At 43.8% G+C, this 18,276-nt stretch overlaps 1 protein-coding gene across 1 annotated transcript; it reads left to right on the plus strand.

Moving 5' to 3' along the window:
• Positions 1 to 1,194: 1,194 nt before the first annotated feature.
• LOC146207124 (c-Myc-binding protein-like) lies at positions 1,195 to 18,033 on the plus strand. Its single transcript, XM_084602191.1, has 5 exons — positions 1,195 to 1,375; positions 1,778 to 1,862; positions 2,794 to 2,842; positions 2,933 to 3,059; positions 17,058 to 18,033. The coding sequence occupies exons 1-5, from the start codon at positions 1,361 to 1,363 to the stop codon at positions 17,106 to 17,108; spliced, it is 327 nt and encodes a 108-aa protein (XP_084458317.1). The 5' UTR covers positions 1,195 to 1,360; the 3' UTR covers positions 17,109 to 18,033.
• The last annotated feature ends 243 nt before the right edge of the window (positions 18,034 to 18,276 follow it).

Genomic DNA, 18,276 nt, shown 5'->3' on the forward strand with positions numbered 1-18,276 from the left:
GCGGTCCAACTCACGTAAACCTATCATCATGCCATCACGTAGTATATTACCCATTCTAGGCACTACTCTTGCCACTGTACTATTCTTTGTAATTTCACGCATGCGGTATGTATACATACTTCTTGCACCTCGCACGTACACCTCATACCAACTTCGATGTTGTTGCTACAACCACATCTGGGGATCTCGGATCCGTCCGGCTTTCCCGACGGATCCCAAGGTCCATATCGGAGAAAATTTCGTTGGGTCCGTCGGAAGAACGTTCCTACCGATCGGGTCCGTCCGCCGTACCTCTGAAAAATATTTCCCGGATCCGTCCGTCGTATCCCAAAGAAAAACGCACCGGGTCCGTCGGCCGTACCTTTAAGACCATTGATCGGGTACGTCCGACGTACCTTTAGCCACAGCCATCATTGAAACAAAGGAACCACTGCTCTGAAGCAAGCATCAGAGAGGGCACTAGAAAGCTTTCTTTAGTGTATTGCAGGACGCAGCATAGCTGACAGGTGGTGTTGGCGATATTCTAGACGCTGCCATTTGAGCAAAACACGGGCCAAGATGAGAAGGCCCAGACAATTCGATTAGACAAACCAGCATGACAGAAGGACCAGACATTCGATCGCGACTAACGACGGAGACAAAGATAACAGGGAAAGGATGGCTAAATGGTGGTTAGTACTTTAGCGCATACTGCAACTGCAGCCGCGCGAAGGACAAAGAAGAAAACAGACAGGACGGAGCGTGCCAATTTAGAGAACGACGAATTTCCGCGCCTCGTGCTTTCCGATTTCTTTCCGTCCCTCGTCCTACTGCGTTCAAGGCCACAAAGACAGCATCGTTCCGTTCCGTTCCGTTCCACATTGTCATTGAGGCATGCTATCATACTATCGCCCTTTTGAAATCGAAACAGAACAAATAATTACGCCCAGAAGAAAAATCACGAACCACCAAAACGCATTTAAACAAATAGAGAAATAAAAACCAGAGAGCATTTTCAAAATACTAACCTTATTTCCAACCTAACGACCTAACGCCGCGGCACTTTTCCGAATCTACCCATTACCTTTGTTTTTGTCTTAATTCAATAAAGTTTATTCACTTACTCACTCATGATTCCGCCAAAATGCAAAGAAACAAATAACAGGCAAGGAAAAAAAAAAAAGTTGAATGATGATGATGATGGCCGGCTAGGTAGGAGGAGCACCAATCCATCCTTTACTGTGTTCGAACTACGAGTTGCAGTTCGGTAGGCAGTATAGTTCGGTCCTACACCATCTGTGCACAAGGCAAATCGACAACCGAAGGGTTGAGTTTAAACCTACTTACATTTTTACTCTTCCTATCACATTCATCGCCCATCATGACATCTTATCGCGTGCGTATGACTTGATTATTTATGGCATCACGCTTGTATGAGTGACAGCACGTTGTTTTGAAAACTATTTCTTTCGTACCGCGGTGCCACAAACAGCTAATGAAAATTTGTTATCGTTGGCGGCAGATTTGTGTATCTTTGTTTAATTTTTTTTTTTTTTTGAACGAGAGGAAAACGCCCGCGGCGATTTTCTGAAAAGCAAGCAGATAGACTATAAATGTGTTTATAGAATTGTTGATGCGAGGCAAATAGCATGTTCGCAGGTTGTGCCCGCGGAGCATAAAGCGTCTAGTCAAGTGCCGCAGTTTAAAAAGCGTTTCAGGAATAGAATGGAAATTTGTGTCATGCTGTTAATTGAGCTAAACCTAGCCCTGCGTTGACGAAATTCTTTATGGCTTACAGACCTTTGCGACGGCAGTTGATTCCAAGAAAGAGGAATTTCGGAAGTATTTGGAAAAAACGGGACTCCTGGAAAAACTTACAAGAGGTGAGGAAAATTAAAGTGCATTATTTAACAGCGCGAAAAAACAAAAAAAAAAAAAAACAGGACGTTAGCACACACAACACGAGCTCTGACTTTCAACTGCGCTCGTGTTGTGTGTGTTAACTCGTTATTTTATTTTTTTTTTTTCGTGCTGTTAAATAATGGATGACAACCAACTCGCCCAGTTTTCTGTTCTTAATGAAAGCGCAGTTAGGGTGTTTGACTCGGCAAATTCTCGCACGGCTTGCTTAGCGACGAATGCTTGGACTGTCATCACAATGCTGGGATTGATGATTAGATTCCCGCTTTGTGAAGAACCGACCTCATAAAGTTAACAAAATTTTGTTTCAGAGCCGCGACGCACACTCGGGTTTCGTGTGTTGTCATTACACTTTGAACTATCATACTTTGCGGTAATGTGCATTAAGAAGCCAACTGTGCCACATATATTTTTGCCCTGAAAGAGAAAGGTTTACTAGCCCCATTACGCAAAAATCCGGTCGCCGGCGTGTGGACTCTGATAGTACCCCAAAAAGTCTTCAGTTGTCCACAGAAACAAGCGTGACAGATACTGCACTTTTCCCTTCTTGTGAACCAATTATTAAGTCAAAAGCCTTTCTAGGTGCATGGTGAAAATTTCTTATCTGGGAGATTTGTCCACGAGATTCCGCGAGTGACAGATACTGCGCCTTTCCTTTTGTGTAAACCAATTATAGAATGCTGGTGAACGCGTTCAACGGAACCCTGGTTGTGTTCGACAAGGGGTGCATGATGTACCGTATGCAGCAGCAACACTCTGGCTTTCGCGTTTCTCCACTGCAGATGTTGCAGTGCTCTTGGAATTTTTCTATTTTTTTTTTGTTACAGTTACATTCAGATGCGTTTGTGCTCACGCATTTCTTATGCCAAGGCTGAGTTCTTTTATTCATTGCAGCACTTGTGAGCCTGTATGAAGAGCAGGAGAGGCCAGAAGACGCAGTTGGGTATCCTTTGCCTGCAGCTTGCGGGATGTTGGGGGAGAAGGGGGCGGGGATGCTGCTATTGATCACTTCCGCCCTTAACTTTCAAAACAGCTATGTTAAAGCGTGTCTAGATCCAGACCCCGAATCCAGCAGTGAAACTCTGAAGAAAGAACTAGAGCAAGCGCAGAAGCAAATTGCAGAACTGCAGCTGGAAAACAACGAATTGAAATCACAACAGGTATGATCATTTGCTGCTGTGTATTGACATTATTGTGTATGGTGGGTATTTGATGCACATTATTTGTTGTCAGAGTTGAAATACAGCATGGTAAGGCTCGGCGGGAATTTGTTTTTCCACGAAGCCTTATGGTGGCTTTTTAGCAGTGGGTATTGTGGTTGGATGGGGCAGCGAATTTCAGTATTAAGCAACAGGTAGCATACATGCCCAAGGCAGTAGGAGTGCAAGACAGCTACTGCCATTGCTGCTGGTAAAACATTTAATGCAACAGATTGAGGTCCTTTAATGTGATGTATAGTTGTCCCTTTTGCTCTTTTCTAAACGGCTTTCTGAGTGATTATCAGTTTCCTCCTTTATTCAGTACCACGTGGAAAAAGAAGTTAATATTGCCTAGATTTAATTAATTCTAGTGTCTGGGCGCTAACCTTAATTGTTCATTTTAATCGGCAAACAAATTTAGAGAAAATGAGGCGCTTTATATACGATACATACAAAGGGAGCCAACGGCCAGTGGCCACTGAAACCAAGGAAAGCCTAGAGTTGTTTTTTATGTGTGTGTGTTCGTAAATGTTAAGGTGAAATATTATACTCATAGAGATAAACAATTAAAAAGAAGAGAAAACAACCACATGCTGTGGTTGTTTCACAATGGCAAGGCGATTTCAAACAAACTATAGTGCATCTCTCTTGGCTGCTGGTGAACGGCCGTGCAGTATGACTGATTGGACAATGCTGGGGAATGTCCACTGTTGGCGCAAATAAAAAAAATCTTCTGATTGATTTCGCCAGGTATGGGTGCTGATGCTACTTTTGTCCGCATGCAGAGTCTACAGCAGCATCATGTCTTATCACTCATGAACAGTTGCTTCAAAAAGCAGCCCCCAAAAAACAGCCCCACACAGTGGTTCTTTGGTTTTGCAGGCCAAGAATGCAAATGCTCGAATGCTGGCCAAGAACAAAAGATTATTAGCACTTCCTTTCTTGTGAAGCCAAGCACTATACACAACAGCTGCGTCACATCAAGGCGCAGCTTCATGGTGATGATGACGAAAACGTTTTATTGAAAAGGGGAGGGGGATTTATGGGAAGGTTGGTCGGATCCTTAGTCCGGGATTCCATTGGCTAAGGCCACCGTCCTTGCTCATTCCATGAGGTCTGAGCTGAATAGGGCTTCCTCCCATCCTTCCCACATTGGCTGCTGTATGGTGGCTAAGACATTGTTAGCTTGGCAGGCCCATACCGTATCGTACAAGTCTGCTTTCTCCAGCAAAATCCGCTGAGGAGGATTCTGGCTCGATAGCGTGATTGTTAAATGTCATGGCTTGTAGGTGTAAATTACACTGTCCTACTTTATCTAACCCCTTGGCTGGGCACTGGAACTTTTGTCTTGATAAGTGCAAGTGCCGTAATACGTGCGCTTAGGTTAGCAATGGCTCTGGGGTGTTTCAGGGAGAGAGGAGGAGGGACCCCGGGGGAGAAGAGCTCGGGCAGCGGCATGTGCACGCTCATTTCCCTCTGCACCCTGATGACCCAGACAAGCTCTTCGCGTGATGCACAGACTCCAGACTGTATCAGGATCTCGCAAGCTAGCGATGCAATTCTGCCCCGCATATAATTTCTGGATGCAGTCTGCAAATCTGTAATGATATACTCTGAATTAGGATGTGAAGCTGCCATGCCGATTACCTCATTGCTCGACGATATTCCGGGTGCATGTTTTTAGGGAAGAGCAATGTCCCAAATTTTCCCTCCACTCGTTCGGAATGTCTTGTCTGGCTTCCATGAAGCGAGGGCGCTTCATAGTGAAAGACTGCTTTGAGCTGACGGTGCATATCTCGGGACAGAGGCACGTTGGTAAATATAATGAAATGTGAACAACGAACCCGACGATCACGCAGGCTGCGTTCATTATATCTGAAGTTCATAGTAAGGGCGCTTTTCCTATTAGTGCAAAAAGATATAATAATGAAAAGAAGTCAAACAAAGGCGACGCTTATTTCTTTGAAACATCCACTGTCGCATCTCTTCCCTTAAAACCACACCCTATTGATTTGCTTTCTAAGCTCTTCAGCGTGATGGTGCGCTATTGGCCATTGCCTTTTCTGTAAATGAGCTGCTTTAGGGACACAATAATACATATGTTGACTAAGGCATCCGCATCAACTGGTGGTAGTTTGAGAACTTCCTCTTCACCCTAAGTTTGTTGAAACATGACCAAACTCAAGCGGTGGCATGCTCTTTATGGCCTGTGCACCGGGGGTGTTTCCTGTCTGCCGCCGCTGCGAAATTGTGCCACTGTGTGACCCTACTCGTTTTCGCGGGCAGAGTGGTCGCTCATGTGCTACGCGTGTTGCCATGTTTGATCTGGGATGATGTTTTTGGTGCGTAACAAGCTGAAAATAAACAAACTGAGGCTGGCAAGCCTGTGGTTACAAGCCTACATGCTCTTTATGCATTCACACGGCTGTGATATCCACATTCGTGCTCATCGAGATGCTGTAAACATAAGGAGCACTCTGAGCGCCCTGTGGTGATTTTTTGCCACAGTACTGAAGGTCATAGGAGATCATGGGTGCGCCGGCTGTGAGCCATCCTTACAGGCTCTGGCTGTGTATCAGCATCTTGCTGGATAGCCAAAAATGTGGTAAGAACTCTCACGTAAAATACAGCTAAATTATTTGAAACTGAGTTCTTCATCACTCGAGAATTGATGAAAGGGAACACGGAGCATCTTTCTTTCTAGACCAGGACTTACAGAGTGGTACGCAGCTATAAACCATGGCACTGTAGTCACATACACAGCAGATAGAGGGGTAGATAACTTGGCAGGTAACTTATTCTAGGTGCACAGGCATCACTTGTGCAGGAGTGTTTACATCGTCGAAATGTGTAGCAGAAAACGTACGTCTGGATTGAAGGAAGTGCTAAATGTATACTGCGGCCTTGAAGGTGAACCAGTGTCACGAAGTCAGCTTCTTCATTGCAAACTAGCCACAGGGTTTAGCAATGTAGGTTGCAGGCAAAAACGTGTCTGAGGCTTTCCGGCTCTCCGTATGTGAGGATGGCAATGAATGTCGCCTGTCACCCTGATGCGATGCACACGCGTCAGAACAGGAAGATGGGTTACGGTTAACACACCATCCGAAGTGCACAAAAAAATGCGTTGAGTGATTTTTTCAACTTTCGCTAACAGAACTTACAACGGGTCAACAATCAGCCTGACTTACTGATAGGCACGCGAAGGTGCCCCAGAGTATGGCACATGTGGCACAGAAACGTGTCCAAAAGCGAAAAAATTGCCATCGTTCTGGCATATCCTTTGATATAATGCATGCAGGCGAAACAGGTTCTCCTCCTCGCTCGGCCACTAATTGTAGACTGGCAGCATTTGGTGCATCGCAGCGAACAATAGACGCGATGGAAGTGACATACAGTGCAGTCCACTTATAACGATCGCTTATAACAATAAAATTCTTGGGATTTATCAACTTTCCCATTGGCCCAGTGCAAAAATAAATCAGAAATAACGATCGATTATCGGTGGTACATCAGATACGATAGCTTTATCACCGCCTAGTAGATGTTTACTACGAAAGTTTGTCTGAATGTCTAATAAAAAATGAACTGCTAAGAAGCAAATAACACGAAAACTCGACATATGCGGGGAAAATGGACTGTTATTGAAAAATCCGCTAGCGCCATTGCGTGCAGTTAGAATTTGAGCACTATCATCGTCGCAGTCGCTGCTTGTTGCCGCGCGAAGAGTGCGATCATATCGTCATCGCCGATTGTGCGTCCGTGGAAAATCACGCCAAGCGCATTTACGGAGCGATGGCTCTTGACATGAAACAACAGATTCATCAGGGTTTCAAGATTGGGAGCCTCATGAACAAATACGGGCACTCGCACACGTGTGTGTGTGTGATGGACAATGCAGCGCCATAAGTCTTCAGATTCTGCTATATCCGCATCATAGTCTCTACCCATGAAGTCATTTCAATCAGCATTTCAACGTTGCCACAAATCCATTGTCGTTCTTGGGCCTAAATGCTTTCTGCAGTTAGCTCGATCCAGGCAGCCTCAAGTACTTCCATAGTAATAAACAGAGACCCAAAGTGGAATGGCTGCATCTGCTCAGTCTATTGATAGGACACCTTGAGTGCATGATTGATGCCTATGTGTAGCGGCTGAATTTCGTGGCAGCAAGAATATGGTCACCAGAGCCGGGAAAGCTGCATGTGGTGCACTGAACAGGTGCTGAGTAGGACCTTCCTGTTTTGCTTTGTCTGTCATGCAAGTCCCGAAGGCACCACCAGTCGCTGCCATTCATATTTGTGCACAACGGGAGGGTAACGGATATCTTCTTTGAAGGTGGCAGCATCTGGTAGAAGAGTGCAGCTTCATTGGCATTGTTTACACCCTGCTGACAATAGCTTGCTGCTTTTAGTCTTCCTGGATAGAGCCATGCATCAACATCTTCAATTCATGCTGAGACTGCTTCGCCTGCAAGGGCTTTCAATAGTATTCCATTGCAATCTTTAGACTGGTGCAGCCACTGTCTGCCTGAGCTGAAACTGGGAACTTCCAAGAGGGGAGCAAAGTCTTACCTTTGAAAGCATCGGCGGTCCACTGATAGAAATCAGACATGAATGATGGACGTGAATGAACCAATTAAGTATGCATCTTCAACATTGCTGAGGTCACTTTTCAAAGGCATTTTCTTATTCTTGGGTCAGCGTTTGTACTTGCACCTAAAATCTTGTCCTTGTATTTGCTATTTATGAAATGCTTGACTTTGACAGACCATATTTCGTCATCAAGTCGCCTTGAGCTTCCTTCTTTGTGAATGTTGAGTGGTTTTCTCTTCACTGTCAAAGTTCAACACAGCCATCACACTAAGTGCACTTGCAGCCCTCGGAATATTTCAATGAAACTGTCTTGCAGCCTCCAATTCTTCTTGAAACGTGCAGCGATTAGGCTACCTTAGATCATGTATAGTGCAAAAGTAACAGGACAAACGCATCAACTGCACACTGCCTGCTCACCTGAGGAATGCTGATTAGGGAATCAATGCATGCCACATGACAGTGCTGATGCGTCCGTCACATGCGGCAGGCTTTTGTGCAGCGTGGTTGAGCTTGCGGCACGTCTGCATTGGCTCTAGTCGAGCTGTGCGGCCGCTTTGTTGTATTTGAGACACAGTGCCAAGCGTTGTTGGTTATAGCTGCTGCCTTTATGAATGGGATAGAAATTTATATGTTAAAGAACTTAACTTTCAAGAAGAAGCAGAACTTTTTGCGGAGTCACCGGTATAAATCTGCACCACTTTTCCATTGGCATTCTTGCGATACGATGGAATTTCATGCCTCTTCAGTACAAGAGAACAGCCAGTCTTAAACAAAAGAGGTGAATTATTTGGTTATTTCTCTACTAATGTTGTCAAAAGGAAAACTAGCTTCAAAGCTGGGAGAAAATGCTCCTGTCGCACTTATTTACAAAGTAACCGTTAACAGGTGGTGGTCAAAGTGAACGAAGTGCAAAGCATGCTGGATACTCTGACTACCGGTTCGCTCGGCGAAAAGTGCGTATATGGAGCAGCACATGAAACGCGGTGCAGTCAAGCTTTAATTAGACTTTTCATTCGTGTTTTGAGCACTAATGAAGTCGTAAAAAGGTCAGCATGATCTGTGTACATTGTCTACATTCAGCGTTGTCTACCTCAAAAAAGAGCGAAAAGGCATTGTAAGTGCGACCGTTTCAGCCAGTGTCGTCTGTTCGTGCTGAAGTTTGGCATACACTCCAATCACTTGCTAAAAGTTTGTTGGTTGCTACTTTTATCATGCAGCTGCTACATGTATGTCTAATATACATTAGAGTAAACATATTTTGGTGGTTTTGCATTACCAAGAGCTGAATATTTGGGCTGCTATAGCAGCCGTAGCCTAGCATTACATACATACGAGAGGACTGCCACGCAATTTGTGGCTGCGACGACAAAGAGCTGAATGCATACAAATCTTAAGAGGACTTCCTGTATTTTTCTTTTTTTTTTTTTTTTACTGTCTTTACAAAACTTTCATGTGTTACGTGCGTTGCACTGAGCAGGAGCACCTAGGGTTTCTTGCCTTGCAATTAACAACTGTCTCAACCTGTAAGGTGCACAACAGCTTAAACTGGGATATGCCGTTATTAACAGTACGTCGTGCTCACGAAGGTCTAGGTTTACTTGCCAGAGTGTCACAGTCTTAGAAGGGAACGCTTCATGCTCTCTACATCTCAACTGCTTTATTTTATAATTCATTGAATAAATACTGCAGAAGTTGGCATGCTCCTATCAACTGTATCATGGTTAACATTATACTAGTATAATAACATTACACTAGTATAAAAATCCTTTTATGTATTGATAGCTATCAATAAATAAAAGGTTTGCAAGTATCATAAAAAAGATAAAAAGTCCCATGCAATTGAATTTTATTTCAGCTGTATTGAAAACTGCAACTGCATCACATATGTCGCATTGCTTGCTTTGAATGGTCAGTTTGCATTTATTCATTATGTCCCAATAGTAAATGGCTGAAAAGCTCTACTAATGTGTGTCAAGGGCCTGGAGGGACTATAGCTATTCCTGGCTCGGATGGGCCTAGCTAATCGCCAAGGCTTTGGTACATGCAAGAGAACCGTGCTTATAGACAAAATTAACCAAGCAGGTGGTCCCACATACATACAACTGCTGGAGCTATTCATTCTAGGAAATTCTTCCCAGTACAGATAGCTGCATTATGTGGATAAGAAGAAAGTAATAAAGAAAATGCTTTGTCTTTATGGCACCCTTTAAAACCTCCAGAAGCTCCAGAATGTAAAATCCTTGCAATCGCTTCCCATCAATGTAAAGAAAAGCCCATTTTGCTGGTGTGCATTTTATATTTGGAGCCTGGTTAAATGAGAACCACTAGCCCGTGTACAAACCTTGAATGGATGACACCTCGGCTGCTGTTGCATGCATACAGACCTGTATGCAATGTGTTCAAGGTAAAGCACTTATTACGAACAGCTAGGCATAAGGTGAGCTTGTCTTGTGGTTCTTCCTATTGAAAACCTGTATTACTAATTACAGGATCGAAGGTAATTCCTGTATGTTTTCAAGCTTGGTGCACAGCTTTGCTACAGACAACGCAAAAGAAACAAACTTGGGCAAGGGTCCCCCGAAAAAGAAAGTAGCAAAACGTAACTCTTGACACAGGCAGCTTTAATATACAACTGTGAAGGGGGAAAGTTTCTCAGCTGTTAATGATAAGCCTTTCTTGTAGTGTGGGCAATAACACCCAATCTGTTCTTGCAAGAGTTTTGCAATACATTTTCTATAGCATGTAACAACTTAGTCTAAAGCAGACCTGTGAGGGAGAAAAAGCAAATTGCAATATGGTGCATGGCACAGCATACAGAACCTATGACTGAGAATACTGAACTGCAACAATGCATGGGGCAGTGTACACAAACCTTGCTTCGGCTTTCCTAGTGCACACAACAGCTTGATCCAAGTTAATTTAAGCATTTGCTACAACTTCGTTTGACAAAGTTCTGCATTATGTTAAACCAACTAGTCGGCCTATTTTAATTTTGGCACATCGCTTTGGCAACAGCTTGAATGCCCTAATGATTTTTGGTTAACCATATTCAAGACAGTGGTGATTACAAAAAGTCTGGAATAGCTGTGAACACAGTGCTTTCTTAGGCTTCTAAAACTAGCAGTTCTATAGCATTACCAACTACTACTCTGACCTTCATGGACACAATAGCTACCAGCTAAACCAACCTCTGTCTATCTTGCGGCGTTTTGCAGTTGTTGAAATAGCTAATCACAATCACCGTCTCAGTGATGATTTAATAAGATTCACAACACATTTTTTGGACTTTGTTTTCTTTGTTTCTAAAACTTGCTGCCTTGCTATGATGAAAAGAGAAGTGATGTATCTTAAACCATGGCTGGTCGCTCTTTCTTACGGCCTTCTCAATCACCGAACAATGGGAACGTTTCGCCTTAGTTACGCTCTCCGCCGCCGCAAGGGGCGCGACCTGCTCACTGTTCGCTCCGCGTCTGCTTCAGTGGCGGCGGGTGGCTTTTGCCTGGTTTCGCGCTGTCGCTCGCGAGTCTCGTGGTGAGTGCAGCCCCGAAATTAAAGAACACAGAAGGTAGATGCTGCAGCGGCATGTCATCAATGTACTACACACGTGAACGGATATAAAAAAACACTATCATTCAGCAAACGTTCGACAAGCATGACATACATTGCGACATGGTAGCTACTTTTGTCCATTTTAATTCGAATTTTTCGCAAACCTGTACAAGAATAGGAACAAAAAAAAAAAAAAACTGAATGAGCAGTGATCACATCGAAGCTTCTTCAAGGCTAACACGACAGCAACTCGTCTGCAATAGCAAAACCGTCTTTCAGTGCTAGATGCGAAACCATCCATGTAGCACCGAAGATGAAAATAACTTCATAAAAATGTAATGTAAATTGCAAAATGCTTGCATGATATAACGTATTAGTATAACAGTCAAAGTAAACGTTGTAGGGTTGAGTTTGAAATGTTATTACAATTCATATATTAGCCAATGTGTGGTATTATAAACATTATTTTAATTTTGCAAATAAACATTGCTTTAATGAAATTTTTACATGATATTAAGCTTATTATGAAAACAATCAAAAATGGTTTGATATTCATGACACCACTTGTGCTCGAAGGGGTAAAAAGAGGCCAATAAATGATGAAAGTGATACCCGATGCAGTGACTTACAAATGAGTTCACCTGCTATATCGAAAGTATGCAAGAAACTTTAGAGCGGTAAAGAAGGACAGTCTCACTGAAGACTCGTTTCAAGCCCTATATAGTGACCGATTGAGGGTGTCTTCGAAAAAGTAAGGTTAATGTGCGGAAGGGAACGACATATGCTAGATGCGAGGGCCGTAATAGTTAGCGGCACATGACTACGTCAAGACGGACGTTTCATCTGAGAGCAAATTCAAGGCACTGAAGGAAGTGATGGCATCTCCAACCATCCTATTTCCCACTATATATTCCGGTATACCTTACTTCGCTGGATATATCGTTTAGTTAATCAACTTCGGGTGCGACGCTTGCTCCATTCTTCCTGAAACTAGCGAAAGAAGCAGTCCCATGTAGTACACTCTTCTACGAGACAATATTCTAGTGGACTACATCATCCGAAACCATAGCTTGTTGCCCTATTGGACAAACTTTTTTTTTTCCAAAAAAGCTGCCGTGCACCTACTACACACAAATGTTCTCGAAGTACTTAAGATCCTGATTCAGTTAGCATTTGAGAATTTAACACTGAGTTGCCCGAAAGGAATTGACAACAGCTATATTATTAGGTCCGCTTCTTTGATATTTGAAAAATATCTCAGAATTCTTCTCAATTAATTATACCAGGAAAGTAACAGAGAAGACCGAGAGGCCAATTCCTTATGTGCACGAGCCGTGCAGGAAGATTTTGAGACTGAATTTTCTAGACGCAGGTCGCATTTTGATGAATTGATGAATATGTAGTGCAATGTGTAACTTTGAAGGACAATTTTTTTATTGTTTGCCACTCTTTTCGATTCTGCTTAACTGTTTATGCCCATTTCCTTGATTAAAAGTATAGTCGCGAGACTACATATATCGGTCTTGCAACCGACTGATATGATTTGAATGAAGCTAGAACAGCCCAACCAAGATACTTTGTTGGGCGAGCTGGTACTTATTCATTATTAATTTAAACAGCGCGAACACGAAGACAAAGGATAAGAGAAAAGAAAGCCACAGTACAAGCGCTGACTCACAACTATGCCTAACACTACGCTTAGGCATAGTTGTGAGTCAGCGCTTGTACTGTAGCTTTCTTTTATCTTGTCCTTTGTCTTCATGTTCGCGCTGTTTAAATTAATAATGAATAGAACAGCCCACTCCACTACAAAAGTGAAATATTTACTATATGAGTAAATTTTTGTTCTTTACTCTGAATCTGAGACGCGCCATGAATTTTTGCCGGTGCCTCTTCTGACAACAGTATCTCTTGCTGGGCTAGTTGGTGTGACATTGCGTTAAACCAAAGGAAATACAGCGCTAAGTTTTAGACGAACCACACAGAAAGACGGACGGGACAGGCGCTAACTCCAACTAAGTTTATTGAAAGATTCATGTGCACATATATAACCCGAAGACAGTGAACGCTTGCGCATGTCCCTAAAGTAAGAAGGAAAAAAAACCATTCAGAAAAAACACCCTTAGGAAAAAACCTTCTCATAATCTCGTATTTTTTAACAATCTGTGTTCACTTTCGCGTAAAGATACAGAAGTCGTGCTGACACACTTACCCCCCCTCTCTTTGATAAAAAAGGCTTCTGCGAGCTCGCGAGCTAATCTGTCTTTACTTCTGGTTAGAATTTTAATCTCTCCAAATCGTGGTTCACAGATTTTTTTATTTTCATTAAGGCAAGAGCGGCAATGGGCGGGTAGGTTTTGGAACGAGTCTGATGCATTCCCTAAAGACCTGTTATGCTCGCCGGCACGCTCGTTAACGCAGCGTCCGGTCTGACCGACGTACACCTTGCCACATGTAAGGGGGATCTCGTAGACCACTCCCGTGGCACACTTTACGTAGGGCTTCGAGTGTTTCTTTCCACACCCAGATGTTGTTTGAGCCCTACTGGTAACCTTGGGGCACATCTTGGCCAATTTGCAGGGGGCGGAGAAGACCATGGCGACTCCGTACTTGTTGCCAACTCGTTTTAAATTGTGGGATACTTTGTGTATATACGGTATCACCACTGGCTTGGCTCCACGAAAGGATTGTTTTCGCCGTTGCCCCTTTGGCTTGCCCTTGAGGTTTTGTAGCAATGCCTCGGTCACGCTAGCCAAAACATGGTCTGGAAACCCTGCTTTGCGCAGTCTGCTCACCTCACCCTGGAAGCTCGCTTTCATCATGTGAGAGCACGACTTGAGGAGTGCAGATTCCATAGAGAGGGGCGGCAATAGCCCTCTTTACAGTTTTTGACTGGGCCGAATCGAATGGCAAGAAATCTTTCTTAGCCCTAGGAAGGTAGCGCCAGCACACACTTCTGTCCCCCAGCTTAATTTTCAGGTCTAAAAACTGGAGGCAGTCCTGTTCGGGAAGCTCAAATGTGAATGAGAGCCCCTTTCCATGTTGCTTAAACATTTCTAATATTCTCTTGGCAGTCTCCTCATAGCGGCCTGTGTCATGTCTGTTTAAAATCACTAAAAAATCATCTACATATCTAAAAATCTTTAGGACTGTTCCGTCGTCAGTTAGTGAAGCCAAAATGTTGTCAATAGATGCGAGAAAGATGTTACATAAGACTGGCGCTACACATGAACCGATGCAAATGCCCTGCCGTTGTAGGAACCGCCGGTTGTCAAACTGGATGAAAGTAGACTTAATATAAAACTCTAAAAGAGACATGAAATTGTCAACAGCTAAACTAAAAGCTTCTGAGCTAAACGAAAACAGCAGCGGTTGACAGAATCTCCACCTAATGCATGCACTCACGTGAGGTCGCGCTCAGTTCAGTTCAGGCGTTCAGTCGTGTCCGACTCTTCGTGACCCTATGGACCATGTCACGCCACGCTTTCCGGTCTCTCACTATCTTCTTAACATCACATAGCTTCATCTGCAATGCCTCGAGAATGCCATCTAACCATCGCGTTCGCTGCCTACCCCTACACCTGCTTAAAGCATTCAAAGGCACATTGTATAGCCTGATAAATTTATTTTTGTACACAACTTGGGGGTGGGGCGGAGGGGGGGGGGGGGGGGGGGGGGCAAAAATGTTGAAGTGTACCTGAAGCTTCATTCGACCGTGCACGGTCGCACTGACGAAGGCACGCGTGCGTGAGCGGATTGTTGACTGTATTTTATTCCTCGTACACAATAAATGTTCGATGCTGATTACGGTCTTTGTATAAACCATAAGGGGCGAAATGTCAGGACCTGCCGGTTGCAACTGACGTGGGCGAAGCTAAAAGCGAGCGCGCGTTTCCCTTGCGCGGGAACGGCTGTAGCAGCTGTAGCGGAGGAGCAGCAGTGCGGGGGTGGTGACCCCACTGAGGCGCGGCGGGCGGTGGAAACGGACCCCATTGGAGAGGCCGTAAGGAGAGGAGCGCGCTCTCCCTCGAGACCGGCCGTGCTCAAACACAACACCACGTAGAAGGCAGGCCGTGCCTGCCCGCAATTGGTTTCCAGCCGTCCTGAAGCCTCTGCAGACTACCTCTGAAACGAGAAGCAATGACACATAAACTTATTGTATGTAACATCGTGAAAGAAATGAGTGCAGTACTATGCAAATAATCATATGTAAGCTGTAGCTAGATGTAGACAATCACTTTCATGCGCATGTTCCCCTTCGAGACTGCAATCAGTAAACTGCTTTGCTAGATAGCAAACATTTGGATTTATACCATTTATCTCAGCTGTTAGTCCTCCTATGTGCTGTACAGTAATAGATGAAAAAGTGCTGGACAATGTTGGCTTTTTTTTTTTAATTTAGCTTTGCAGTCTGACTTTGAGCATTAAAAAATGCTGGCAAATGATTTGTATATCTTCCTAACGTGATCACGTCGTCTGTAACCCTCTCTCTTCATACACAGAACATGAATAAACCTAACTGCATCAGATTTGGGTCTGCATGAACAGGAAATCTTATCTCAACACACCTTCCTTAATTGTAATTTCTTGACACTTGCAGCGGGCTCAAACTGATTGATCTGCTGGTAAAGCCTGTTTCATTATTGGGCATTAAACGAGCAAAAAAAACTATCTCATAGCAATGTATAAATCTTACAAGTGCTTATGATACACATTCGCTGACACTGCGGCCTGCAGTCACGCAACGAGACCTTCCATCGTGATGCAGCTGATAGCATTGTTGCATAGGTCTTGATTCGAGAAGCTCGCATATAGCACAAATGCCCAACGAGAACTTATGTCACTGCTTTACGAAATTTGCTAGTCTTCACAACACTGTAAAAACACTTACCACTATCAAAGCACTCGAAGCAAAGCCTAGAGTTGCCAGTGGAGCTAGCCATTGGCAGTCTGCAAGCGGACTGTAACGGCCGGCCTGCTGTTTCTTCCGCTCATTTTTCCTGCATCCCATTGCAAAGAAATTGCCGCAGCTTGAGGCAAAGCACAACATCGTTTTTCCAGTGATATGAGCGCTATTATTGACGAAATACAGGTTGAAACCACACGCCAGCCAGTATCAGCTGCACAAACAAAACTACAGACACCATCTGGAAGTCGAAATTCATGTGACCGGTCGTTTGCACTGATGTAGTATCTGCCTTAATTTGACCACGACATATTGAATGCTCAGATTGTCATGTTGAAGGCCCCTGTATCTCTAGTATACAGGAGAGGTTTCATAGTCGTTAAAGTAGCATGTAATACTAAATGCATTTAGGAGAATCCCTAAGTTGGGGTAGGTTCCTATGAATGGAGCAGTATTCATTAGCAGCCACTTGAGTGTAGCCATACGGCTACAAAGGATACTCTTTCTTGGAAGCGTTGCAGTTGAAGAAAAAGTCATCCTGGATTGGCATAGTTTTACCAACCAAGTTAACCAGGATGGCTGGCAGTCTGCAGGGCAAGGCAAAATTTGTTAACGACTTGAAGCGAACAAGATTCAGCGCAGCCCACATTTGAAATTGTCTTTCTGTTGTGCAATAAAGGACATAGCTGGCTTATTTTAAGGCTCTCTTGAAGCTTATATAAAATCTCTAAAAGTAAACGTTTGCAAGGTGGTTGGTATAATAGAGTAATCGACTGTGAGGAAAGTTGCAGGGACTCTCTCCTCAACTGCTGCGAGAATGGGGGAGGGCTCTTGGTTAATTCTAACCATAACGTGCCTCCATTGTCTGCTGTTGTGGGTAGCTAGCATTCACATGTTTCACCTTTGTTTTTGCAGGCCATCAAGGGAGAAGTGGAAGAAGCAGTTGCCGCAGAGCCAGAGTTGTAGTCACCTCTTTGTGGTATCTCCGAGAGCAGTGTTATGAACTGATGTTTTGAGCCTTGCGCCTGGCTGAAAATATCTACTCATAACATGGTCTTTGGGCTGTCCGTCCACCGCACATGCCTCCGTTCCCATGGTGTCACACAGTGAAGCAAATTAGAATCCTAGCTGCAGCCAGCTGATGGACTGGCTTGCATGCATTTTTTTTTCTCCATGTGGACAGAGTGGCTAGTTCTTCACACTAGAGTGCATTTGCTTCCGACAATTCAAGAAGCCATGTTACATTATTTTGTTCAAGTTGGCATGGAATTGGCCATTTTTTATTATTGTTCGAATCTGAAAGGCTAAGGAAAATGCTTTAAAAAGCCTGGTTACAAGTTGAGGTACACCCTTTGGATTCCATTGAAGTGTGCACCATGAACTAGCCTGCTAGACAGTGCTTCTTTGCCAGCCTATCCTTTATAAGTTGTGATTTCAGAATGCCATTATCTGTGCTTACTGGGGTAAACAAGTAAGTTCTATAAGTCAGCCCCAAGCCATTTTTTGCAATTTCCTGTGATGTATTAAGAGGCTGGAAGAAGTGCTGCAAGGTTTTGTGGAAAACTTGCACGCTATTCCTTATGCCTACCTCATGTTATGCATTCTGTGCATTGCCAATTGATGGCTTTGCATATTCTTACCGAACCAGGTATGCTACTAGGTGAACTTGGCTAGGCTGAGTCCACTGCCCAAGTGTTTTGTTTCATGGAAAAGCCTTTTGTTACATTATGGTCTGTTACCTTTTACCGATTTTCTGCAGTGCTTTAGAGCTGCAAGAATGTGCACCATTGAGTTCGTTCTAGTTATGTTATCCGTGTTATGTATTAAAGTTTCAAGCGTTGCACCGTTCCTGTTTCTTTTTTTGAGATCACAATAAAATAATTGTGATACAGTTGTGTTCAGTTTTCTGTGTGGAATTGCTATTTCTGGTCATAGCTGCATGGCATAAAATGTGGCAAGGATTAGTTTCACAGGCACTGCAAGCTCAAGTGAGCAATGGTGCAAACTTTTGGTAGTATAGACATCCACTGCTTTGATAGTTGATTTTGTGCAGTACATTTTACCGGAACGTGGCAGACCTTGCTAATGTGTGTAACAGGCCCAAGAGCATATGTTGTAAGCAATGTGTGAGTGG

This window comes from Amblyomma maculatum, chromosome 1 (genome assembly GCF_055883805.1).
Source record: "Amblyomma maculatum isolate TAMU_Amacu chromosome 1, ASM5588380v1, whole genome shotgun sequence".
Lineage (NCBI taxonomy): Eukaryota > Metazoa > Arthropoda > Arachnida > Ixodida > Ixodidae > Amblyomma > Amblyomma maculatum.

Coding starts and splice junctions, on each gene's coding strand:
- LOC146207124 (XM_084602191.1), top strand. Junction 1,863..2,793: donor CCTGGAAAAACTTACAAGAG/GTGAGGAAAATT, acceptor TATTCATTGCAG/CACTTGTGAGCCTGTATGAA. Junction 3,060..17,057: donor ACGAATTGAAATCACAACAG/GTATGATCATTT, acceptor TTGTTTTTGCAG/GCCATCAAGGGAGAAGTGGA.